Raw genomic sequence first — 26924 nt, forward strand, 5'->3', positions numbered from 1 at the left:
ATGGCAATTGTAAATGAATATTATACTACAAAAATGTATTTTTTATGCTTTTCATCACGTTAATAAGAGACTGCTGAATGATACCCTGAAAACTTGTTAAAACAATTATAACAAATAATCCGTGTCTGCTACGTTTAATCTGCGTGGAATTTAATAAATGCAAACCAAATTTCAGACATATTATATGTATTAGTCTGGAACAAAGAGGACAAACAGTGTTGTAAAGAACAATAATCAAGACGTTAAACAGCAAACTTCACTTTCCCCCAGAATGACATGATCAGGAAGCAATTGTAGCTCACAGCAGCTCCCACTGAAAATAACGGAGAGAAAGCCTGTGATTCATGCATGTTTACATAAAACAAACGCAATAACAACGTCTATAAACCCAGAGAATATATTCATGAGAGTTTTAGGCACAATATAAAAATAGTTTTATGTTGCGATGTTAATGGTGTTGTCCATGTGCAGCTGTTAAAGTGCAGCGTGATCAGAGCGTCTCAATGCAGTTCTCAATGTTACTGAGATCTTGCAGCGCAGTGACCTCTCCAAGGTTTTGCGGGATTTGAAACCTGAAAAGGACGGATGGCCTAATATGTATCTGTGCTGAAAACTGTGTTGAAAGTTAGCATGCATGCTGATGTCCGTGAAATATCTTGTAAATCAGTCTACAGGTGTGATTTGATTATAAAAACAGTGTTTTCAGTTTTAGAAGTGTTTGTTTATTTCTCACTAGCCTTTACAAAATACATGACAAAGGGGTCATATTTACACACAAACAAACAGGGTTTGCAGATAGCTACCAGCCTGTGAGGTCACCACACTAACTTTTCCTAATTGTCTTGTAAATCACTTCAGAGGTGTTATTAGGTTCTAAAAACAGTGTTTTCACTTTTAGAAGTCCTTATTTCTTGCTAGCTTTTTCAGAATATGTGAGAAACATGTTATATAAACACATAAATTAAGCATTTTTTAGAGAGAGACCTGCCACTGACGTCACTGTGTCACCGATTAGCAGTCACCTCCGCCACTCAAAACAAAAAACAGTACAGAATGAAATAGAATGTGACTTTTTAACCTCTGAAAATACCTCTTAAAATAGGTCATTAGCCAACTTTGAACTTGTGCAAGGTCCATGTCCCAAGAATGTTCCCTATGAATTTGAAGACTCTGGCGGTAATAGGACTGGATTTATGCTGAGCAGACAGATGGACGTAAAGTCTTCGCATACCTGTTGGCCATATTTGATGCCCTCGGATAAAATGACTCAAGTCAGAGGAGAAAAGCAATTTTGAAAAAGAAATGTAAAAATAAAGTGCTTGTTCCTCTAAAAATTGACTTCTTAACGTAGGTGTGTCACTTGTAACGTGGTACTACCCACCCCTGGAAAAAACAGCTGGTAAGGCTTTAGACCAAAAGTGCATCAGTGACTTAAGGGTAACTTACTGCCTGTTTCTGCTCCTCATCCTATCAGCCAGCAAAGGTAAGCAGTGAAAGAGAACAACAACAGCGACAGCAACACAATGAAAGCATTGAAATCAGATAAAAATGTCTTTTTGCATGCACGATGACATTTTATCATAACTTCACTTCAACATTTTTGTTTATAGACAACAAAAACTGTGCACATCTCATTGCATCAACCACACCTCCAAGCTCTGAATGACAGATATATGCATAAAAAGGCCTCAAGAAAAATTCATGGCCTGCTTGATTTTGAGCGCTAATGCACACAATGCTGCAGCTGCTGCTGATTCAGAGTGCTGTTTCTCCCCGAAAGCGGCAGCGATCGCCATACCTTTAACAGCCTCATGAGCCCCTCCAGCTGCACCATCAGCTCTCGTCTGCTCTCCTGCAAAGCCGACATGCGTCGCTCCAGCTCATCCTTCCTGTGTCTGTCACAGAAGGAATACATCATCTCAGGTATTTTGTGACCTTTACATATTTGTGTTTCATGAAGATACATGTGTGAGGGAGATGAATCACTTCCAGATATAGCTTTTCATGTGAACAAACTATGTGGAATGATACTGGTTTTGATACTGCTTATACATAGAGTTCCCAATATTTGGGTCCTCAAAATGATCTACAACTCCAAATCAGGAAAAGTTGCAATGGCACAGAAAATGCCAAAAAAAAAAGGCGATCCTTTCATTTACTTTGACTTGTGTTTCATTGTAGAAAGTTTGAACCATTTCCCTTGTATTAGTTTGGGAAGTTTGACCTTGACCTCTGACCTTGATCACAAACCTATCCTTAACAAAATCAAACCACTTCTTCCCATCCATAAGCTCAATGTACCTGTCAATATTGATCAAAATCAGAATAAGCTTTCTGAAGATTATTTTTGATAAAATTCAAACAAACAGTTATATAAAGACGTGGTTTCCAATCCAGGTCCCTTTGGACCACTAACCTGCACATTTTGCACTGCTTCCTCTTCTGCTGATAGCTGATTAGTTCATTCAGGTGTGTTCAGCCAATCAAGAACTAACAGACACCTGACTGAGCCAATCAGGTGTTGATAGAGCAGGTTGAGATACAAAATGTGCAGGTTCGGGATCCTTGAGGACACTTTAAAGAGCTTAATTGATAGCGATCACTTCACACAATGTTTTTACTCACTATCACTTTATGTTACACGCCCTTTGATTTGTAGTCTCTGTGATCCATACTGAGAAACACTGTGCATGATAAAATGAAGTACCACTCTCCATGCAGTGCATCCAATCAAGTCAAATATCTACATAAATTTATCATCGAAATGTCTAAAATAGCGACAAAATACTGCTCAGGAATTTCTAAAAGATAATTTACATGCAACAATGTCACAGGTAAAAAATGATTTCATCATCATCATCATCATCATCATCGCTGTTGTCACAAAACCATGGTCCCAACAGAATATTAAATGCGTAACTGTGTCGGCCTTATCGTCTCCCTCTGGTGTTCACAATGTTTGCTGCATGTCAAAACTATGACTGTTGGTTTTTGCTCCGTCATAAAAGCAGATGTCCTCTCGTTACATATCAGTGAGTTTGATCCCATGATGCAGCTGCTTCAAAGTATCTATGAGTGATACAGTGAAGCCCAAAAACTAGGAGTAAAGAAGTTGTAGTGGGATGACAATAAAGTTCCTTGTGCCCTTGCATCCTTATAGCCAGGATGAAAAAACAAATGCACACCTTGTTACCGGTAGTCTATAGTCAAATGCTACTTGGTAAAATCCTTGTATATCTGAATCACAATCAGACATGCTGACTTTGAAAATAGAGTCCTTTTTTGTGCAGTAAAATTGTTTTGGTTTCATTAACCTATCCATATTAAATTTATAATATTTCAAATACATGTCATAATTGTGGAATGCACAGGAAAACTGAGCAACAGCATCATTAATATGTTATAGTTCCTGCTAAAAATGACGAATAGAATGTTAATGAATATCAATGTTTAGATGCATTGGGGTCCTCACCACTAAGGTACCTACATTCTGGATCATGCACAGAGAAACATGCAACATGTCCATAATGTCATATTTGATGCTAGGGCACAATGCACGTGATATCTCCAACATGGGTTTCCCAAAGTAACCTCTCATTAAAAGGATGCAAACCAGTGACCTACAGTGACAAAAAGATTTCTTCGGTACTTGATGTCTAAGTAAGATGATTGAGTTCTCCATGAATTGCTTTGTGTCAAACCAGTCAAACACTTCTGTTCAGTGATCTCTTGAGTCCACTAGCTCTTCCCAGGTGTCCCCCAATCTTAGAGGCTGAGGACTCAGAGATACAAATGTCCCTGCCAGGAAAAGTGAATGCTTCTACAATTTCAACATATTTGCCACACACAGATACACGTCTGATGGACAAGCCCAGGAAGCCATTGAACACCTCAATTTTACTCTTGATTCAGGACAATTGCAAAACTCAGACACTTTGACCCCTTGCTCAGCTTCTCCAGTGCTGTAATCAAGATATTTTTTTGATTCTGCTAAGACTATTCGTGAAGTCAAGATCAGTAAACCTTTCCTTGCCAACAAAGATACCTAATAAGCTGGTTTCAAAAACCCTTCCCAAACCCCAGTCCATGCCCCATCCAGGGCAATAACTGAAGATAACTTATAAAGCACTCCTCCTGACTTAAGTAGTAAGTCCTGATTCCAACAGTGCAGGTGCTTATTCCCAAATACTGTAGCATGAAACAAGCAGCCGATCTGCTCTGTGTAAGCCTGATCCCGTCAGCTCTCAGAAGCTAAGCCGTGTGGGATCTGGTTAGTACTTGGATGGGAGACCTCTTTGGAACACCAGCGGCTGTGTGTGTTTCTCCAGGTAACACTGGAGTTGCGTCAGGAAGGGCATCCGGTGTAAAACCTGTGCCAAATATCAATGCGGATCTGGTTGTATCTGCTGTGGCAACCCCGGACACAAAAAACTGGAGCAGCCGAATGGAAAACCCAAAACTGTAGCATGAAACAGATGGGAGTCTACAAGTCCACCTAGCTGGAATGCCATTCATTGCGGGTTACTCCCTTGTGTCTTGTAGACATACATAGAGACTGTAGGTAATGTGATGAGGAAATGTACCTTGGGCAATATTTTGGCAGTCCAACTTCTATTTTACTGAGATACCTTCTCTGCAAGGTAGAAAAGCCTTTGTAACTCCTCAGTTACTGAAAGTTATTGAGACTTGACGATTTGCTTCAATTGACAGAAATATAAAGCAGACAATTTCTTTTACATGCTTCATTCTTCCTGTTGTTGGATTATCCTGTGGTGGTCAAAGGGTGTCAACATGTTAGGGTGACACACTGTAATGTTGCGTTTACACATAACGACGGCAAGTCACGAATGCCACTAAGTATACATTCTTGGCCACTGATCACGAATGTGATGATTTGAGGCAGAGGTGTCATGTGTCCTCGGGAACTGCTGCAACCTGTTACCACGCCTTATGATTAATGGCACGTGTTGCTGGAGAATTATCAGGAACCATTACGCACAGTCAAGAATAATGTTCCGTGCGTACCAGTGCATTGTTAAGTTCTGTCATGTTGTGAATGAGATGAATTGCTTCCACACACACACACACACACTCCCATATTCATCCAGCCATTAGTTGCTGAACAGTTCAGATCGCTCTAGTTTGCTTCTCAAAATCCACAGCAGAAGAACTTTGTGACTGCATGCTGAGTTGGGCTCTGTGCCATGGAGTGGTGGAGAAAGAAGGAGGAGGAGATGGAGAGAGCCGGATGTGTGGCTCCATGCGGCTCTCGTCTCGCTCATTTTCCCAAACATCAGGCACATGTAGTAGGTGGAACACCTGCAGGAGCGCGCTGATGAGCATTGGAAGGAAACTTTTAGCCGACTTGGTGTCACTGTCCTTCTTCAGCACACTGCAGCAATGAAACTGAATGCGGTGCAGCAGGGTTTAATTGTGCGCACGTCAGAGATGCTGTGACGCTCTATTAAGGATCATCGCTAATCAAGACCGATCAACACACTCAGTTGTGACCTCCACGACATGAGGCGAAATGAGGGTGGTGCGTGACATTCGTGGAAGATTTTTTGACAGATAAAAACATGCTCCATGAAAATCATGAACATCACGCACCAACACGTACTATTAAGAAACCTATTCAGATGCGTTAAGTCACTTTAAGAATGTCAGGAATATGCCAAGAATGATGCAAATATGACATTTGTAATGTGTCTTGCCTATGTGTAAACACACCATAGAATGCAAAAATCACAGTAACAACACACCTGGGATTGCTTCACTTTCAAAGGGTTAAACACATGTTGGGGTGGCAACAGATGACCCTGTACACTACCCTTGATGGTGCCACTAATTTTGAGTTAAATGCTTGGTTTGTGGTGTAGTGTGACTGTTGGTTTGTTACCTGAGGAGCCGGAGTTCAGTCAGAAGTGTGGGGTTCTGCTGGGCTTTTTCTGGGGTTGGCTGAGAGGCCTGCTCATGCTCCAATCGCAACCTCTGGATCTCCTGAAGGATCTCCCTGAATCAGCAAACCTGCCAGTCAATGACTAACAAGTGAAAAATCCAATCTGTAACTGATGTTTAAATGACAAGATCGCACCTGTTTTTGTTCTCCAGTTCTGCGATCAGCTGTCTCTGTTGCTTATTTGCGTCAAAGGTGAAACTCAGATCTGATGGCGGACACTGTGGCTGAAAAACAATGATCACAGTATAATTAATGACATCGGCCAAACAAAAGTCAAACAACAACTCTCACCTTCTGTCCAAAGTGAGCAGTAATCATATCTGGCATAAACAGAAGGTCAATTCAGACAGCTAAAGCTTTGCTTCATCCCTTGATGAAAGAAACTGTAAAGTGCGAAGAAAACTTTCATAGACTAAAGGTAAATAGTAGGATGTGAAATACATCCATCCATCCATCCATTTTCTTCCGCTTTATCCAGAGTCAGGTCGCGGGGGCAGCAGCTCAAGCAAAGCCACCCAGACCTCCCGATCCACACCCACATCCCCCAGCTCCTCCGGGGGAACCCCAAGGCGTTCCCAAGCCAGCTGAGAGATGTAGTCCCTCCAGCGTGTCCTGGGTCTTCCCCGGGGCCTCCTCCCAATGGGACGTGCCCGGAACACCTCTCCAGCGAGGCGTCCAGGGGGCATCTGGAAAAGATGCCCGAGCCACCTCAACTGACTCCTTTAGATGTGGAGGAGCAGCGGCTTGACTCCGAGTTCCTCCCGAGTGACCGAGCTCCTCACCCTATCTCTAAGGGAGCGCCCACCACCCTGCGGAGGAAACTCATCTCGGCCGCTTGTACTCGCGATCTCATTCTTTCAGTCAAATCTCATGACCATAGGTGAGGATCGGAACGTAGATCGATCGGTAAATCGAAAGCTTTGCCCCCCTACTCAGCTCTCTCTTCACCACGATGGTCCAATACAGCGACCGCATCACTGCAGATGCTGCACCGATCCGTCTATCGATCTCACGCTCCATCCGTCCCTCACTCGTGAACAAGACCCCGAGATACTTAAACTCCTCCACTTGAGGCAAGGACACTCCACCGACCTGAAGAGGGCAAAGCATCTTTTTCCGGTCGAGAACCATGGCCTCAGATTTGGAGGTGCTGATTTTCATCCCGGACGGTTGTGAAATACAGTGGGTTTTTAAAAAATGTTATATGAAATGCTTGTGTTCTGGCTTCCACACTGTTCCACACTGACTAGGTGTTGGGTAGTGTTGTGGAAACCAATGACTTAACTGCTTTTGTTTGGAAAGAAAGTTTCTGAACTTGATTTCACAAACAATACCGTAATCTTTGCAGAATCAGTTGACTGAAGAGTGAGTGTATGGGTTTTCCATTGTCCTGGATCCTGGATCACACGGAACATTCTCAGATTCTGGGAAGAGTTTTGGCCACAAGATCACTGGACAGAGGTGTTTTCCAAAGTGGATAAAGACTGATGCTTCCTGTATTACTGTACAGTTGTGAGTACAAAAAGTGCTCACAAAAGTGCTGACTCAGTGCTGTGTCACAGCACTGAGTCAGCACTTTTAAAAGTTCATAATGATATTACTCTGTCTGTGGATGCAGGGAATCCTGCTGTGCTGGTTCTGTTGGACCTCACAGCAGCCTTTGATACTGTGGATCACACAGTACTTGTTTCCCGGTTGGAACATTTTATTGGCATTCATGGTACTGCACTTAAGTGGTTTAGATCATATTTGGCTGAAAGGAGCTTTTCTGTCATGATTGGGGACCTTTCCTCATCAACTGCTCCTCTGTGCTGTGGAGTGCCACAGGGATCTGTCCTTGGGCCGATTCTATTTTCTTTGTACATTCTGCCATTGGGGTCAATTATAACCCAGCACAACCTGTCCTTTCATTGTTATGCAGATGATCTGCAAATCTATCTGCCTGTGAGGACTAATGGGAGTGATGCTTTGTCATCATTATTTAATTGTATTCGTGATGTAAAGCAGTGGCTGTCCCAAAACTTCCTTTACCTGAATGATGGTAAAACTGAGATCATGGTGTTTGAGCGCTCTGGCATACCAAATGTGGTAACACCGAATTTTGGTGCTTTGGCTAACTATGTAAAACCAGCTGTCAAGAATTTGGGAGTGATATTTGACAGCTGTTTGAGGTTCAATCAACAGATAAATTCTGTTGTCAAAGCTAGTTTTTTCCAACTTCGCCTTTTGGCTAAAATAAAGCACTTTCTCAGTAGACGTGATCTTGAGACGGCCATTCATGCTTTCATCAGCTCCAGACTTGATTATTGTAATGCACTTTATTCGGGAATTAATCAGTCGTCTCTTGCACGTCTCCAGTTGGTGCAGAATGCTGCTGCTCGTCTTTTGACAAACACTTTTAGACGTGAGCATATTACGCCTGTCCTGTACTCACTCCACTGGCTTCCAGTTCATTTTAGAATTGATTTTAAAATTTTAATGTTTGTTTTTAAAGCTATTTACGGCCTTGCACCTCCCTACTTGTCTGAAATTTTAACTTTGCGCACCTACAGTAGGACATTAAGGGCGTCTGGCCAGCTTTACTTAGATGTTCCAAGGTCAAGATATAAACGATGGGGTGATCATGCTTTCGCGGTAGCTGGCCCGAGACTGTGGAATGAGCTACCTCTTGAGTTATGTACTATTCCTGACCTAGCACTTTTTAAATCTAAGTTAAAGACTTATTTATTTAAACTGGCTTTTAACACTTAGTGGGGAGGTGACATGTTCTGTTATTTTTATGTGTTGTTTTAAAATTTTATTTTATATGTGTTTTATTTTTGTAAATTTGTGTTTTTAATGTTAAGCACTTTGGACACCAGCCGGTGCTGTAAAGCGCTTTATAAATAAATGTTGATTGATTGATTGATTGATTGAGTTGTGAGACTTGAATGCTAACCAGTGACCAAAGTCAACAAGTGGATGTCTTTGGTGCTAGGTCACAGTAAACGGTTACTTGATGACTGAGGTGAGAAATAGCACTTGCATTGTGAGGAAATGTTAGCTTTGACATGTGTCGTGTTTTTCTGGGTATGATCCAGTACATATTTGACTCAGTAGACTCAGTATTGTGGGGAAGAGAAGACCTACATTTCACTTTGGTGTGACAAAGAAATGACTACATTTGAGAGGGTGGATTGGGTGTCTGCCTAGGTGGTTACCATCTCTGAGCTCCATGGTGTGGTGGATGTGGCAACACCTGGCATCTTCACATGATCCTGGACCTGACCTGACCTGACAGATGCTGTCATGAGCTACCACAGATAGCAACAGTAAGTTCTTTAGCTATGAAAAAATGTCTCACAGTCATCTGTCAAAGACACAAATGTGAAATCTAGGATGACTGAGGTCCATTGTGGGGTGTTCTGTAAGCCGCCTCTTACTGTGGAGTTTCCTGCCTCGGCTGCTAGGCGAGCAGCGTAGCGAGCGATGAGGCGATGTTCTTCATCTAGCCGACTGGGACTCTCCAAGACACTGCCCAGGGTCAAAGGCAGAGACACACATCAAAAAATGTGGCGCAACCACATTTGACACTGAATTAAATGTAAAAACTGTTACATAAGTACAAGTTTGAACTGAATAGGAGTCCATAAAACATTTTACATAAAAAAAATTGGAATGAGGTGACCTTACACTTGACTTTAATGTTGCTAAATCTGCAATAAATGGAAATAGATGAAAACCAAGTCTAAAATGAGGAGTGAAGGAGAGATGAAACAGTTCCAGTCTCTCAGCCTGCAACAGGACTGTGATGATTACCAACAATAAAGCAAACCTGCCATCAAATCAATGCAGCCTTCATAACACAGACCTAATACACACTATAAACCTGTCATTAGATTGACACTTAAATTCAAATCTTGTATTACTGGATTTTGTCTGCTTCATGAGCTCCACAACAAAAAGTATTTTTAGACAACAGTGACTGGTGTTGTGGTGTTATAATAAAAGCTCACAAATTTGTAGTCGAGATCTATTTGAGCATTAAATGCGCACAAGATCTGTTAAAATGTTCAAAGGTGCATGACAGAGCTTTCGGTGAAACCCTACCCTTCACCCCTCCCTTTCTGAGTTTATGAGCAAGCCTTCTGGCAAGACATTGGAAGAGGAAACTTGTTTTGGCTGTCTCCACCTATACTGAACTTTACAACCAATAACCCAAAAACTCACAAATAAAACAGAAAAGCTCATCTGTGGGAGCAGATTGGATGGATTCTAAATGTTGCTGATGAGTATTGTGCCTTTATCATTGCATGCCTTCTAACCTGTAACCTTGTTGTTAGCCAACACATTCTCACTTCTAACTCAGCACATTTTGAAGCAAAGGGATTGTTTTGATCGACTGTCAATATGTGACAGGGAAACACTAACCTTAACCATGATCATAACCCAAACATAGATAAACATTCCCTGAAGATACAGAAGTCAAGTAGATAGATCTGCGTATTATCAGAGAGAAATGACGTTGCTGTAAAACACACACACACACACACACACACACACATTTTTCCTGTGTCACTGTGTAATACAAATTGCCACTGACCAAATGTCAAAATGTGCACTGCAAAAACTGTCCCTCTCAAAATAAGCCAAATAATCTGAAATCTAGCAAAATTGTCTTGTATTAAGCAAAAAAATCTGACAATGGGGTAAGAAAAATGTACTTGGTTAGAATTCTCAAAACTAGCAAAATGCCTAGGCACAGAATAATCAAAATGTGCCTTAAAAGTAGAATTCATATTTTAAGATTAGCCTCTGTCTTAAAATAAGGAAAATAATCTTGTTCCTTTGCTTGGATGATTTGAAATCCATTGCCTTTCCTTGTTACTGGTTAAATACAGCTTGATATTAGGTGGAAAAAAGAAAAAGTGAGATACATTTTCCCAAAAAAAGACTTTTTTTCTTATGTGAAAAATGCTTGACAAGATTATTTTTCTATTTAGACAGACATTAAGTCAAATTTTCTTTAAACAAGTCTTTTTTTACTTCCTTATATATCAGTTTTTGCAGTGTGACTAGTTGAAAGTGAGAATGTGTAGTGTTAGAGTTTGAAGAGTTTGACTATCTGGGAGTGACTTGGAGTGGAGCCACTGCTTCTTCGCCAATTGAAGTGGTTCGGGCATCTGGTTAGGATCCCCCTTGGTCGTCTCCCTAGGGAAATCTAGGCATGTCCTACTGGAAGGACCTCTTGGAGGGATTATATTTCCCAGCTGGTGTGGGAACACCTCAGAATCGCACGAAAAGAGTTACAGGACTTGGCTGAGGATAGGAAAGACTGTGATGAGCTGCTTGTTCTGCTGCCACCTTGACCCAGACCCAGATAACCAGCAGAAAACAAAATGAATGAATGAATTAATGAATAATAATAATAATAAGAATTATATGGACATGGATGCTTATGCTGTTACACTGAGTATAAATACTTTCAGACTATAATACATTGGTGTTAGCTCATTGACCAGATTTGCTATGGGGTACTCCAGGGCACGAACCAGGACCCCTTCTGCTTAGCTTCTGAAATCTGACAGGATCAGGCTTACACAGAACAGACTGGGTGCACATTTTTTTCGTTATGTGTTTAGTGTAATCATGTTACGGACATGTCATTCAATTCTCTGTTTTGGATATCCTGCCAGAAATGGTCACTATGGGCCTACACACTAACTGAGTAAAATGATTAGTTCTTCATTAACTCTGAAAACTCATCAAGCTGAAAACAGCACATCTCCTGCTGCTGCGGTTCTGCATGACTAACAGCTAATAAACTGCGTGGCGTCGGTTTGCCCTTGGAAGACCAGCAAGTGGTGAGCGATTCTGAGCCAGGGAGCGAGGAGGGAGGGAGCAGATGCCGTGTCAGCAGAGCAGACAGACTTAGACAGCAGACTGTGATTGAAGCTGGTGGAACATTGTTACTCAAACCACACATGTCCTTCAGTACAGATACAAATCAAGAGTGCATTTTGTCTGAAAAAATTCACTTGAAGACTCAGAAAAAAAAACATTGCATTATTGAGCAGTGGCATCTTTGACTCCCAGATGTGGCGGTGCTTTGAAATTAAAGCAACACATTATAATTTGCATTATAATATATTACAAGACAACATCACACTAACCAGCTGCCAGTGGTGGGGTTCTTTTACAAACCAATTCCAGTGAAGTTGGGACGTTGTGTAAAATGTAAATAAAAACAGAATACAATAATTTGCAAATCCTCTTCAACCTATATTCAGTTGAATACACCACAAAGACAACATATTGAATGTTCAAACTGATAAACTTTATTGTTTTTGTACAAATATTTGCTCATTTTGAAATGGATGCCTGCAACGCATTTCAAAAAAGCTGGGACAGTGGTATTTTTACCACTGTGTTACGTCACCTTTCCTTCTAACAACACTCAATAAGCGTTTGGGAACTGAGGACACTAATTGTTGAAGCTTTGTAGGTGGAATTCCTTCCCATTCTTGCTTGATGTACGACTTCAGTTGTTCAACACTCCGGGGTCTCCGTTGTCATATTTTGCGCTTCATAATGTGCCACACATTTTCAATGCGCAACAGGTCTGGACTGCAGGCAGGCCAGTCTAGTACCTGCACTCTTTTACTATGAAGCCACGCTGTTGTAACACGTGCAGAATGTGGCTTGGCATTGTCTTGCTGAAATAAGCAGGGACGTCCCTGAAAAAGACGTTGCTTGGATAGCAGCATGTGCTCCTCCAAAACCTGGATGTACCTTTCAGCATTGATGGTGCCATCACAGATGTGTAAGTTGACCATGCCATGGGCACTAACACACCCTCATGCCATCACAGATGCTGGCTTTTGAACTTTGCACTGGTAACAATCTGGATGGTCTTTTTCCTCTTTTGTCTGGAGGACATGACATCCATGATTTCCAAAAACAATTTGAAATGTGGACTCATCAGACCACAGCACGCTTTTCCACTTTGCGTCTGTCCATTTCAAATAAGCTCGGGCCCAGAGAAGACAGCGGCGTTTCTGGATGTTGTTGATGTATGGCTTTCACTTTGCATGGTAGAGTTTTAACTTGCACTTGTAGATGTAGCGACGAACTGTGTTAACTGACAATGGTTTTCTGAAGTGTTCCTGAGCCCACGCGGTAAGATCCTTCACACATTGATGTCGGTTTTTAATGCAGTGCCGCCTGAGGGATTGAAGATCACGGGCATTCAATGTTGGTGTTCGGCCTTGCAGCTTACGTGTAGAAAGTTCTCCAGATTCTCTGAATCTTCTGATTATATTATAGACTGTAGATGTTGGAATCCCTAAATTCCTTGTAACTGAATGTTGAGAAACTGTTGGACTATTTTTTTCACACAGTTGTTCACAAACTTGTGATCCTCGCCTCATCTTTGCTTGTGAATAGCTTAGCCTTTTGGGGATGCTCCTTTTATACCCAATCATGACACTCACCTGTTTCCAATTAACCTGTTCACCTGTGGAATGTTCCAAACAGGTGTTCTTTGAGCATTGTTGCCCCTCTTCCAACTTTTGTGAAACGTGTTGCAGGCATCCATTTCAAAATGAGCAAATATTTGCACAAAAACAATAAAATTGATCCGTTTGAACATTAAATATCTTGTCTTTGTGGTGTATTCAATTGAATATAGGTTGAAGAGGATTTGCAAATGATTGTATTCTGTTTTAATTTACATTTCACACAATGTCCCAACTTCATTGGAACTGGGGTTGTATGTGGTGAGTGATCTCAAAAAGAATTGGACAGGAAACGGACTTCAAAGTTTAAATGTTGTATTGAAAATGTTCCTACACTGATACAGAGAGTCATCTGCAGCGCTGGGGTCTTCAACCCAGTCTCATGGCATGTCGTGATTCAGCAGCACGAAATATACATTAATCTATTGGTTTGTGATATTGTCACGAAAAGCGCCTCATTTTCATCATGGCAGCACAAATTCCTTCTAATTCATTCCATGATGGCTGCACGAAATTAAAAGTGAAGTTGGGGGGGGGGGGGGGGTATGGTTAGGGTTGGGGGTAGGAGTAGAGCTAGTAATAGTGAGTTAAAAAAGCCCTGTGATGAAAATTTAAATCATTTTGTGACAGGAGCACGAAAAAAAAAACCATGAGACTGGGCTGGGGTCTTTGACCAGATCACATGCTACATCTGGAAAAAAGAACACAGATTTCCTCCCTATGCTAACTTTTATTTTTGCAGCCAGCCCCATGTGGGCGGTCCTTAGCCTGTCGTGAATCAGCGGCTATGTGAGTGGCTGCAAAAGTGAAGTAGGCAGTTATAAGCAGGTGTAGTGCACGCGTTTTTGTGTATGTTGATGCCAAACAATAAACCAGAGTGTTCTATCATGCTGTCCAAATAGATGCGAATACTTTGGTTTTATCAATTAGACAGCTATAAAAATATCAGATGGTTTTTAATCAAATACAAGGACATTTTGTACATCAGCCATTTTGTGATATGCACCATGGAACACTTTGACACGCACTAACCTAAAAGTTATCTTCCATAACCGCTAATCTGCTAACTGAAAAGTTAGCTTCAATAATCCTAACTTATTGAGTATTGACTCGTTTGCACAGCGAGGCACTTGTCTGTAAGGTCTTAGCAACATGCTTAGCAACACCAGCTGGGGTGTAAACAATCAGTAGCAGACAATGAAGTTGATGCAAATTTTTTTTTTTTTCATTTTCACCACTGTTTTAGGTTTTTGTTTTTTTATGCCTCGGCAATGTGAGGCAGTGGGTTTTACCAACAAAGCCAGAAAGAAAATTAAAATCCATCATGACACACCAAGAGGATTGTGCATCACATCATGCGTTACTTTTTGGAGAAATAATCAGCAGCTTGGCCCCTCCTGGGGCAGACCAGCAATTTGCAATGCATGCACGATATATATGATATAAAATACAAAAATACCTGGTGTGTCTATGAGGTAGGAATAAATATCAGGATACTGAACATCTGGCAACTGTGTAGGATCATTTTTACATCATCCAGTTTCGAGTTGGTACGGATAAGATGCCAGTCCTGCTGCTGCTAATTTGGTTTTATATCGCGTCTGGGTGATATTATCCAAACCCTGTGAATAGCTGAAGGCCACACGAAGGCCCTGACAACAGAAATATAATTACATTCAAACAAATAATTGCTTAAATCTGGAATTCAAGAACAAATACAACTTCCACATACACAATGTATCTCTATGGTAAAACATGTTGACAGCAGCGCATTTTCACACCAGCGACGGACCTTACGTGGAAGTAAAGTGGCAGTGACATGGCCGCGACCATGCAAGTCAATAAACCTCTAAATCATTTAGCTGAAGCTACCTAATGGCTAGCCACTAACGTTTATTATAAGAATGTGTATTTGGCTTGGTTTTTTTATTGTTGTTTTTGGCTCTAAAAACCTGAAAAACATAGCTAAAGAGCTGAAATTTTAATATGTTAAAGTGTAAACTTGGAAGATCACAGAAAGGTTTAACCATGCAAAGACATGATCAGGATGTACATAATTATGTCTTCTTCTTCTTCCTCTTCTTCTACTAAATGAAGTTAATCAGCAGTTTTCATTTAACAGAATGATTATACTCACTACAGAATGTATTAAAAAAGAAAAATAATAACATGGAAAATAATTTTAATGGAATTAAAGTGAGCAATTTCCTCCTTTCTACGACGTCTCAATTTCACTTATTGGACGAGTGTTCAGCTCAAGCTCCAACAGGTACACACCTGATTTTAGGGTTTACACACATTTTTGACCATTAACCTTAAATAAAGTTAGTTGACGTCAAGTTAGTGGAACTATTTAGTGAAAGATAACTGTTCTGATAATCGTTTTCAAAGCTGACTGAACAGCTAATCAGAATCAGAATCAGGACTTCTCTGTGTTCCCAGGGTGAAGAAGAAGTCAGCAGGTCAAAGAGCTATTATTTATCATGCACCTGCTCTGTGGAATGGTCTTCCTGCGACCGTGAGGCAGTCGGAGTCCGTGGACATTTTTAAGTCAAGACTTAAAACTTATGAATAGTTTTTATTTTTTATTTGTTTTATTTTTTACTTCTGTTTTTAATTATGTGCTTGATTTTTTTAATTTTTATTTATTCATTTGAATTTTTATGTTGAACTGTTTTGTGTGAGGCGCCTTGAGATGGCTTTTTGTTGTGATTTGGCACTTTATAAGCTGATTGATTGGATTGAATTGAATTGAATCGAATCAAATCAAATTTATTGCCAAGTAAGTTCTCACATACAAGGAAATTGATCTGGTGTTGTTGGTGCATAAACAACAATAAAATAAAATACTTCTGTAAGAAGTAACAAGTGCATAAACAACAATAAAAAGAAATGGAAGAAATACTTCTGTAAGAAGTAAAGGAGTCAGATAGACAAATGGGCAAAGCTAAGCTAATCCACTAACAAAGAAGCTAGCTTCGCTAACTGGGTGCTAACTGATTAGCTGAACTCTGTCCACCAGTCTCTGTGCAGGCTGCTGCTTCATTCCCAGTTCACCACATTATCTCCATTGTCCACACTGACACGCAGCACAACTTGTTATGGAAACATCACAGTGACTTAATGTGCAATTTCTGTACTAAATATGAGAGTGTTGTAGTTTGTTATGCACCCCCAAGGCAATAGCAGCTTCGGTGCATGGCACCATCCCAAAGCAGGGCTGACTCACAGAGCAAAATGTCAAGACAAAGGTCATCAGAATTCTTCATTACTGCCACAGTGACACAAACCACAGCAGAGCAAAGCTTTTTCTTGTACACGGTGCAACATACGATGCTTTCAGAGGCATCGTTTACCGCCTCGGGTGTACCTATCATGTCATTTTCCTTCCTGGTCTGTTTGTGATGCTGTCCGTCCTGTGAGACACGACTCTTGCACTACACATAATGTTCGCCTAGGCAAGAAATTGAATCTGGTATCGATCCTTATTTTTCTAAAAGCGAAAAGGTACATCTCCCAGCAAGGTCATAAAATTACCTTTACTTAAAGAAACAAAGCAGTCTGACATCATGCACGGATGCCAGTTTAAGTTGATATAATAGTAAGTCCCTTCGGCTGCTCCCTTGTTTGCACTTGGGGTCGCCACAGCAAATCCAAGGTGGATCTGCATGTTGAATTGGCACAAGTTTCTTTAAGTTGATATAATGTCATCCCTTTATTCATCTGAAATACACTTTGCGTTTCTGTTCTGCTGCAGCATACAGATAATAATGATAATGTTTCTACATCTACACAAATGGGAAATCTTTGTGCATGCAGACAATAAAGATATTTTGAAGCCTTTTCTTGCATTAAAGGCACAATACCAAATCTTGTGTTAAACTTGACTGCAGAACTATTAAAAAATGCCATTAAAGCGCCTCTGGCACGGCTGCCTGAGCTCCTTGGAGTAGCGTGCTAACCCGGCACAGGAATAGCAACAGGTTCCATTCATCAATATTGCGAATACTTCACAAAGCCCTTTTTTTTGGATTTCAAACAAACACCTGATCTTAAAAATGGTTGGATGTGTACCCTTCCAATCTTGCAAGTGACGCCTCTTTCATTCTCATGTGGCGTGAGAAATCCTGAGGGAAATATCCCTCAGAAATTCAATCTTTTTCCAGTATCACGAGATACTGGAAAAAGAAATTACCAAGCACATCTCTGCAGGACAAATACATTACAGCTCTCTCAAAGCTCTCTATATTACTAAAATCATAACCTCGCCGAGTAAATCATAATCAAGGCGGGCTGAAACATGAGAATAATTAGGCTGCTCTCACTGAGTCATCGCTATCAGTTTACACGAGGCTCTGATTCTATCATCATCTGTTTGTCAAATCAGCCCTTTAAGTTGAAGTGCTCTCATATTCTCTGTGACAGTGTAACAAATCTTCCTCTAAAAATACACTCATGCGTGCTGCTCTGATGCAAAAATCTGTGTCAAGTGTGAAAGAACAAATAACATCTGTAGTCTGATTAGACTCGCTATTCTCCCTACTGAGCACATGATAGAACTTCATGTAGCCTACTGTGATGTCTTAAAACTATAGTGTGTATGATTCAGGGACATCTAGTGATGACTGGTGAGGTTGCAGGTTGCACTGCCAAATGTGAAAGATGGTGTAACTAACCTTTTGGGCTACTGTCAACGTGGTGGTGCAACATGGCAGCCTCCATGACGGGGACCCGCTCCCATGTAGATATAAAATGCTCATTCTATGCTGATGAAAACACATTAATTTGTACTTGCAGGTAATTAGACTCTACTTAACAGATCGCTATGAATGCTGTATATAATGGCTGAGTGGATCCTTGTTATTTGATTGGTGCTTTGTATTTCACGTGACATGGTTGCGTTGCATTTAGCATGCAAATATGGTTCCATTTACCGTGCAAACTTGGTTCCATACATTTTGTGCCATTGCACGCTACAAACTCCACCCACGCACATACTATGGGGACAGCGTTTAGTTAAACACGGTGGAGTTTGTTTTGCTGATGGACAATGATTTGAACGAGCTAATTGACGGTGCTAATTCTTCTAACACACACACAAACACACACCAACATCCACTATGCCATAAGCCATCTAGAGGCATGAAGAGCTGTTAGGATGAAAACCTGGACAAATTTCTGATGCAATTTTTCATTGGACTGAGGAAGTACACAAAGACTTTTTTTTTCTTTTTTTTTTTGAAGTATCACAGACTAGATCTGTTTTTAAAAATTGACTGAGAAAAATTTTGGACTTCTATTTAAAGTTCGTGTTGGATTGTTGATGTCAAAGCACCAGTGATGCACACCAAAAAGTAAGTCCCTTTTCTGTTGTTTATAAATTAATATAATATCAAATGACAAGGATAAATGGTAAATGGACTGCATTTATATAGCGCTTTTCCATTTGCATCAGACACTCAAAACACTTTACAAATAATGCCTCACATTCACCCCGATGTGAGGGTGCTGCCATGCAAAGTGCTCACTACACATCGGGAGCAATAGGGGATTAAAGACCTTGCCCAAGGGCCCTTAGTGATTTTCCAGTCAGGCTGGGATTTGAACCGAGGATCTTCTGGTCTCAAGCCCAACACCTTAACCACTAGACCATCGCCAAAGGATCTATTTTAACAATTATATAAAACAAATAATGAATGTGTTTACATTCCTTCAATGGAAGGAATATTTAATTTGGTGAAAGATGGAATATTCCATTTAACTCGACTTTGCCTCATTGAATGGAACATTCCATCTTTCACCTCATGAAATATTCGTACCATGGAACTCATAAACATTCATTATTTGGATAATATTCCATTTCTTAAATCCTACACACTGCAGCTTTAAAAATAATGAATCCTGACGGTGCACTGAGGCACTTACCTTTTGGAAGGAGGAGGTGTAGCAGAGGACATGAGCATTGTGTTGTTCATGTTGTTGGCTGCTGGTTTCAGCTGACTAAAAGAAAAAATTAGAGTTCTTTAATGCTACACTGCAGAGGCCTGCGGTGCGTGTCATCAGGGGATGAAGCAGGAGGAATTTGCATTTTATTAGACTCATGAATCAGTGATCTGGACTTCAGTTTATTTCTCCAAACCTGAGTGAAATGGGTAGGATGGACTCTTTAGGAAACACTGGATGTCAACGATGCAAACTACCAAGACATTGAATGCGAATCCAGTCAAAATTGTTGCCAAATAATTGACTTTTCTCGCTTGGGCAATTTAGATGTTTTTAAGGCTGTTAGCTAGAACCTAATTAAAATGAGCATAGGGAACAACAGCAGATAAGAAATCGAATTAAACTGAGAGTCACTGAAAACTAATAAAGGTGACATCGTAGGAGGCAATTTGGGAGCATAAACAAAGCTACGGCATCCATCTGGCTGCTGAATCAATGGAAGACCGATTGCTGGGTCGGAATATCGCTCTGTGCACGTGTTTCCTGCACATGATTTCCACGTCTCTGTTGTCATGCTTTCTTTTAGCAGTTGTTGCAACAGAAGCTTGGATTCAGTAGTTTTTGTTTAAACATTCATTATTGTGGCTTATGGTGCTAATTTGAGCCATCTGCATTTTTTGCCAGAATTAGACTAATTTACAGTGCATACAGAAAGTATTCACAACATTTCACTTATTCCACATTTTGTTTACAGCTTTAGTCCAAAGGTTGGATGCGGAGCATCGATGCACAGCCATTTTCAGATTGCTCCAGAGATATTCAGTCAGACTCACGTCTGGGCTCTCACTGGAACACTCAAAGACATTCACAGAGTTGTCCTGAAGCCACTTCTTTGATATCTTGGCTGTGCTTAGGGTCATTGTCCTGTTGAAAGTTGAACCATCACCGCAGTCTGAGGTCAAGAGCACTCTGGAGCAGGTTTTCATCCAGGATGTCTCTGTACATTGTTGCATTTATCTTTTCCTCAACCCTGACTAGTCTCCCAGTTCCTGCTACAGAAAAACATCCCCACAGCATGATGATGCCACCACTCTGTTTTACTGTAGGGATGGCGCCTCATTTCCTCCAAACATGACGCCTGGTATTCACGCGAAAGAGTTCAATCTTTGTCTTATCAGACAAGAGAATTTTGTTTCTCATGGTCTGAGAGTACTTCAGGTGCCTTTTGATAAACTCCAGGTGGGCTGCCATGTGCCTTTTACTAAGGAGTGGCTTCTGTCTGGCCACTCTACCAAACAGACCTGATTGGTGGATTGCTGCTGAGATGGTTGTCCTTCTGGAAGGTTCTCCTCTCTCCACAGAGGAATGCTGGAGCTCTGACAGAGTGATCATCAGGTTCTTGGTCACCTCCCTGACTAAGGCCTTTCTCCCCTGAATGCTCAGTTTAGACAGGTGACCAGCTCTAGGAAGAGATCTGAACTTCTACCCTTTAGAGATGATGGAGGCCATTGTGATCATTCGGACATTCAGAGCAGCAGAAATGTTTCTGCATCCTTCCCCAGATTTATACCTCGAGACAATCCTGTCTCAGAGGTCTAAAGACAATTCCTTTGATTTCATGCTTGGTTTGTGATCTGACATGCACTGTCAACTGTTGAATTATATGTAGACAGGTGTGTGCCTTTCCAAATCATGTCCAGTCAACTGAATTTACCCCAGGTGGACTCTAATAAAGCTGTAGAAACATCTCAAGGATGATCAGTGGAAACAGGATGAAATTGAGGTCAATTTTGAGCATCGTGGCAAGGGCTGTGAATACTTATATTCTTAGTTTTTTAATTTTAATAACTTTTCAAAAATTAAAAAACATGTTTTCACATTGTCATTATGGGGTGTTGTGTGTAGAATTTTGAGGGAAAAAAATTAATGTCATCCATTTTGGAATAAGGCTGTAACTTAACAAAATATGGAAAAAGTGAAGTGCTATGAATACTTTCTGGACGCACTGTAAATTCAACAACAACAACAAAAAAAAGTCTTTTTGCCCGTAAGTGCTTCAGCAGCACAAAACCACCTACAAAAAAAGAGATTGAATATTGTTGTTCTGCTGCTAAACAAACACAGACAAGTCAGGGCATGAGTAATGGCACAATTTTTGGCTCACTAATTGAATTCCGCTCATTTGGAGCTCTATCTGCTCACAAAGTGAATTACATATCGTTTGTATTAAAGCGGATGCAGCTTTTATTTCTTGCAGATGGTGCAGTTAATTACTGCTTGATACAGCTGAGATTCAGATTCTGCAAACAGATTTAAAAGATAAAATAATCACAAAGTTTGCTATCTAATATAATGTGCACATAAATACAAAAAATTACACTAATTATTGGATTATTGTGCAAAAATATTTTTGCAGATTAAAAAAAGGCGGGGGGGGGGGGGGGGGGGGTAAACCTGCACATTCTGCTCTGCAGTCTCCATCAGGGGCTAGACATTGTGCACAAATAATCCGAGTCAAATCTCAGTTCAAGAAACTTCTCATCTCGTACTCGGTATACCGCCCTGAAGTCTGGCGCCACAGGAGGAATGACTTACCTCTGTGAGGGGAGACAGCGCACCTGCCCGGCTGCAAAAATACATCCAACTGCTGCTGCCAGATGCCTAATCTGCCCTCAACTGAGCAGGCGAGCATCTCAATGTACTACACTGCTGCTGTCTCCTAGGAAACTCAGCGGTCACATGATTGTATGACCGCGTAGATGCTCTCTCTCTCTCTCTCTCTCTCTCTCTCTCTCTCATACACACAAAAACACGCTTGCTCTCTCTCCGTCTTTTCACCTCCCTGTAACACACACTAAGTCACACGGAAACAGAAAATTAGAAAAATCTTCAAAAATACCTCCAGCGAGCAGCTCCAGCTTTGATATTTGCAATAATTACATCTTATCTCCAGTTTCACAAAAATTCATCATCTTCAGTGAATTACGTAAGTCAAAAGCTCCTCACACATCTCATATAAATAATCATCAGTACAACAGCAGAACTCTGTGCAACAATCAGGTGTGAGAAAAGTGTCACTTACATGGAAAAACCTGAAACCAGGATTTTATTTTCCTTTAGTCCAGAACTTGTCCTTCAAGTATTTCAGAGTATTTCTAACAGGAACGCCAAAGTGAGGTGGAAATGTTGATTAACAGCACTCCTCCTATACTTTCCTTATCATCCTTTATCTGCAGACGTTTTATCACCATGGGCTCCTCGTCAGGTCAGGCGGTGTCTCAGAGGTCACAAAGAGAGTGAACCCGCGTCACATTAAGGCAGGAGAAGATCAAAGTCTGCAATGCGCTACGCCTCGCGCTGCCTATATGCAGTGAATGACAATGTGGGCCCTTCATTCTACAGTACTTGTCAGATGGCAGAGGGGGCGGGGGGCGGTGGCACAGTGAACATCCTTTTTCTGACAACAAATACACAACAGACTTCAAATGCCTTTAAGCAGCTAAAAATATGATACAACAAGACCAACTTGAACTACCTTTTCTCCAACTTTCAGACAGCTTTCAACTTTCAGAGTTTGATAAAAAAAAATATAGATGCACGCTGACCTGTTATCTTAATTGTGACAGCAGGATAGATAGATACACACACACACACACACACACACACACACACACACACACACACACACACACACACACACACACACATTTTGTATTAGGTTCATTAAAAGCAAAAATACAGTACTTTGATCATCTCACTAAAGATAGATAGATAGATAGATAATTTATTAATCCCGAGGAAAATTGTGTGGCGTCCGTCGCTTTCATTCAAGCATATAAAAGTTACACAACAAATTAAAACATAAGTTAATGAATAAAAACAGCACCGAGACAAGTTAATAAATAAGTAGTACAAAAACAGTATACAAAGTGCAACAAGTTACAGGAGTCAAGGCACCTGAGACTATGTTTAGACATTTATAACCCCCTGTCTGCTGCCCCTGGCTGATGTGGCTGCATTATACACCCTGATGGCCCGAGGGACAAAAGAGTTCTTCAGTCTGTCTGTCTGTCAGTGGAGCATTTGAGGGAGCGGAGTCTGGAACTGAACGCGCTCCCCTGCTTGGAATCACAGCGTTCAGGGGGTGGCTCTTACTGGACAGGATTGCCCTGATCTCCGCTCCAGCACCTTTTCCACAGGGTCCAGACAGCTCCATGGTCCAGACACAGTCCCACCACAGAGCCTGCTTTTTTAATGAGCAGGTTCAGCCTCAGAATGTCCTTCTTTCTCGCACCCCCCCCCCAACACACAACGGCGTAGAAAAAAACACTGGACATGATGGACTAATAGAACATGTACAATGACTTGGAGCAGACTCTGAATGAAGCCAGCCTCCTAAGAAAGTACATTCTACTCTGTCCCTTCTTGTAGACAGCATCCATATTAGCTGCCCAGCTCAGCCTGTTGTCCAGCTGCAGCCCAAGGTACTTATAGGTGGAAACCACCTCCACCTCGGATCCGTCGATTACGATGGGCTGCAGGGAGGCTGGCGCCCGCCTGAAGTCAATACACCACTTCCTTTGTTTTGGTGGTGTTGAGTAGGAGCTTGTTTTGCTGACACCATCCCACAAAGTCCTTCACCACGTTCCTATACTCCCCCTCTTCACCCCCCAATACATGCCACAATTGCAGTGTCATCTGACAACTTCCACATGTGACATGTATCGGAGTTGTAGTGAAAGTCCATAGTGCAGAGGGTGAAGAAGAGGGGTGAAAGCACCGTGCCCTGAGGTGTTCCAGTGCTGCAGGTCAATGTAAAGGACCTACATTCCCCCACTAGTAAATACATTAGTATTATTAGTATATAAAAAAACCCCCGAATGTTTATGAGTTCAATGGTACGAATATTTCATAAGGTGAAAGCTGGAATGTTCCATTCAATGAGGCGAAGCCGAGTTGAAATTCAACTCTTCCATGGCCTAATATCTATCTGTGGTGAAAATTTTGTCAAAATCTGTGCAGCAGTTTTGACATAATCCTGCTAATGTTATGTGGGCCGCTGAAGAGGAGGTACTGCTGGCCCACCACCACCAGAGGGCGCCCTGCTCGGAGTGTGGGCTCCAAGCACGAGAGGGCGCCAGACCCAGAAGAAGTGACAGCTGTCATTCTCTGCACCAGCTGTCACTCGTTCATCATCATCATCACCACCATAAAAGCCGGACTGCAACTCCACCTCCTCGCCGAGAAATTGCAACTACTGAAGAGGTAATTTCTCTGCTGACTGACACTTTGTGTGTAATAACCTGAACGTCTGTTGCAGCCGTTTTCCTGGAGTGTTGCCTTGTCTGAGGGATTGGCGTTTGGTGTGACAGCGACGGCTTCGCCTCACACCCCAACCCAGATAAGTGGTTAACCAGGAGCTGCACGAGTGTGTGATTGGAGGTGGAGGTGCTCCCTCCTAACTGTGTATGGACTGTGGATTACTGAGTGTGCGGACTCACACTCATTCATCTTATCTCTGCTTTCTGCCAGCAGTACCAGGGTTGACAGCCGAAGAAAGAGGCCACCTGGGGACTCGGGACTTGGCGGCTCCGGTGTTCTTCAGACCGTTGGTGGTGGAAGCCGTGTGGGATGCAGCTTCTCTCTCGTTGGGGGTCTTCTATCTTCGAGCCTGCCCACATGTCACCTGGTGTCAATTGACTGGGCAGATTTCTGTGAATTTAGCTGTGTATTATCACAACATTAAATTGTTACTTTTTGGCTTATTCATTGTCCATTCATTTGCGCCCCCTGTTGTGGGTCTGTGCTACAACACCTTCCCAACAGGATTTCTCGGCCATCGTCATGGATTCCGAGGGGCGTCAACCCGAGCTTGAACAGCCAATGGAAGAGCCAGGAGCACAGGCGTCAGCGGGAGGCGTGTTGAGTGAGCTGCAGCAAATCTTAACCGCCTTCACAGCTCGGCTGGATTTAGTGGCCGAGCAGAATGGAGGCTCTCATCACCAGGGTGGAAGCGCACGATCAGGGCGCTGCTGCAGCCACTCCTCTGGCTGGTCCTGGGCCTGTAACAGACGTTCCACTGGTCGTTCAACGACGCCCCCCACCGTCCCCTGAAGCATACATAAGCCCTCCGGAACCGTACGGAGGCTGTGTTGAGACATGCGCAGATTTCCTCATGCAGTGTTCGCTCGTCTTTTCACAGCATCCTGTCATGTACGCATCAGACGCCAGCCGGGTGGCTTATGTTATTAGTCTGCTTCGAGGAGAGGCACGCGCCTGGGCTACGGCGCTTTGGGAGCAGAATTCACGGCTCCTAACGTGTTATGCTGGGTTTATACGGGAGTTCAAACAAGTTTTTGACCATCCCAACAGAGGCGAGACCGCTTCAAGCGTGCTGCTGTCAATGAGACAGGGGTGCCGCAGCGCAGCCGAGTATGCAGTCGACTTCCGCATCGCGGCAGCGAGGTCCGGCTGGAATAACGTTGCGCTCCGCGCCGCCTTCGTAAATGGACTGTCTCTGGTCCTGAAGGAGCACCTGCTGGCTAAGGAGGAACCGCGGGATTTTGACGGGCTTGTCGATTTGGTTATACACTTAGACAACCGTTTGAATGAGCATCGTCGGGAGCAGGCCAGGGGTGTGACCGGGCACGAGCCGTCCCTCCCCCTTCCGGTTCCGAAAGGGTGACGTCGTCCCCACGCTTCACTGCCAGAGAGCCCCGTGTGGCTACAGCTCCCCTTGCTGAGGAGGCTATGGACACGAGCAGGGCCAAAATAAAAACAAACGTCAGACAAAGGAGGCTGGCCCGCGGGGAATGTTATGTCTGCGGCTCTTGTGAGCATATGCAGAAGGACTGCCCCAAAACGGTCAAACTACAACGCCCGTCCTTAGAAACTGAGCTAAGGGTGGGCCATAACACGCACGCAGGGAAACCCCGCAAATCTGCACGAATCCCAGTAATGATCCTTTGTGGGGATTTAACCCTTCACGCCCCAGCACTGGTAGACACGGGGTCGGAAGGGAATCTGCTGGATAGCGGATGGGCAAAGGAAGTAGGGCTCCCCCTGGTGACTCTGCCGGCACCATTGCAGGTGCGAGCACTAGATGGCACCCTGCTTCCATTAATTACACATCAGACACAGCCAGTGACCTTGGTTGTGTCTGGAAATCACAGGGAGGAGATCGTGTTCCATGTAACACCTTCTACCTCCCGAGTGATTTTGGGATTTCCATGGATGGTGAAGCACAATCCCGGGATAGATTGGCCGTCTGGGGTTGTGACGCATTGGAGCGAAACCTGCCACCGGGAGTGTTTAGGATCCTCGGTTCCTCCCAGCACGACAGCTAATGAGGAGGTTAAAGTCCCCCCCAATCTATCGGCGGTGCCAAAGGAGTACCACGATCTTGCTGACATTTTCAGCAAAGATCTGGCGCTCACTCTTCCCCCGCACCGACCGTACGATTGTGCCATCGATTTGGTCCCGGGCGCTGAGTACCCGTCCAGTAGGTTGTACAACCTCTCACGTCC

The 26924-nt window shown here is 42.5% G+C and overlaps 1 protein-coding gene across 1 annotated transcript in view; it reads right to left on the reverse strand.

Moving 5' to 3' along the window:
• LOC117531894 (dystrobrevin beta-like) overlaps positions 1–26924 on the reverse strand; it is a 111628-nt gene that overhangs the window by 23303 nt on the left and 61401 nt on the right. Inside the window, 6 exon segments of the mRNA XM_034195085.1 lie at positions 1447–1467; positions 1799–1895; positions 5900–6013; positions 6095–6183; positions 9382–9472; positions 19381–19455. Of these exon segments, the coding sequence (XP_034050976.1) occupies positions 1447–1467; positions 1799–1895; positions 5900–6013; positions 6095–6183; positions 9382–9472; positions 19381–19455 (487 nt within the window).

This window comes from Thalassophryne amazonica, chromosome 19 (genome assembly GCF_902500255.1).
Source record: "Thalassophryne amazonica chromosome 19, fThaAma1.1, whole genome shotgun sequence".
NCBI lineage: Eukaryota > Metazoa > Chordata > Actinopteri > Batrachoidiformes > Batrachoididae > Thalassophryne > Thalassophryne amazonica.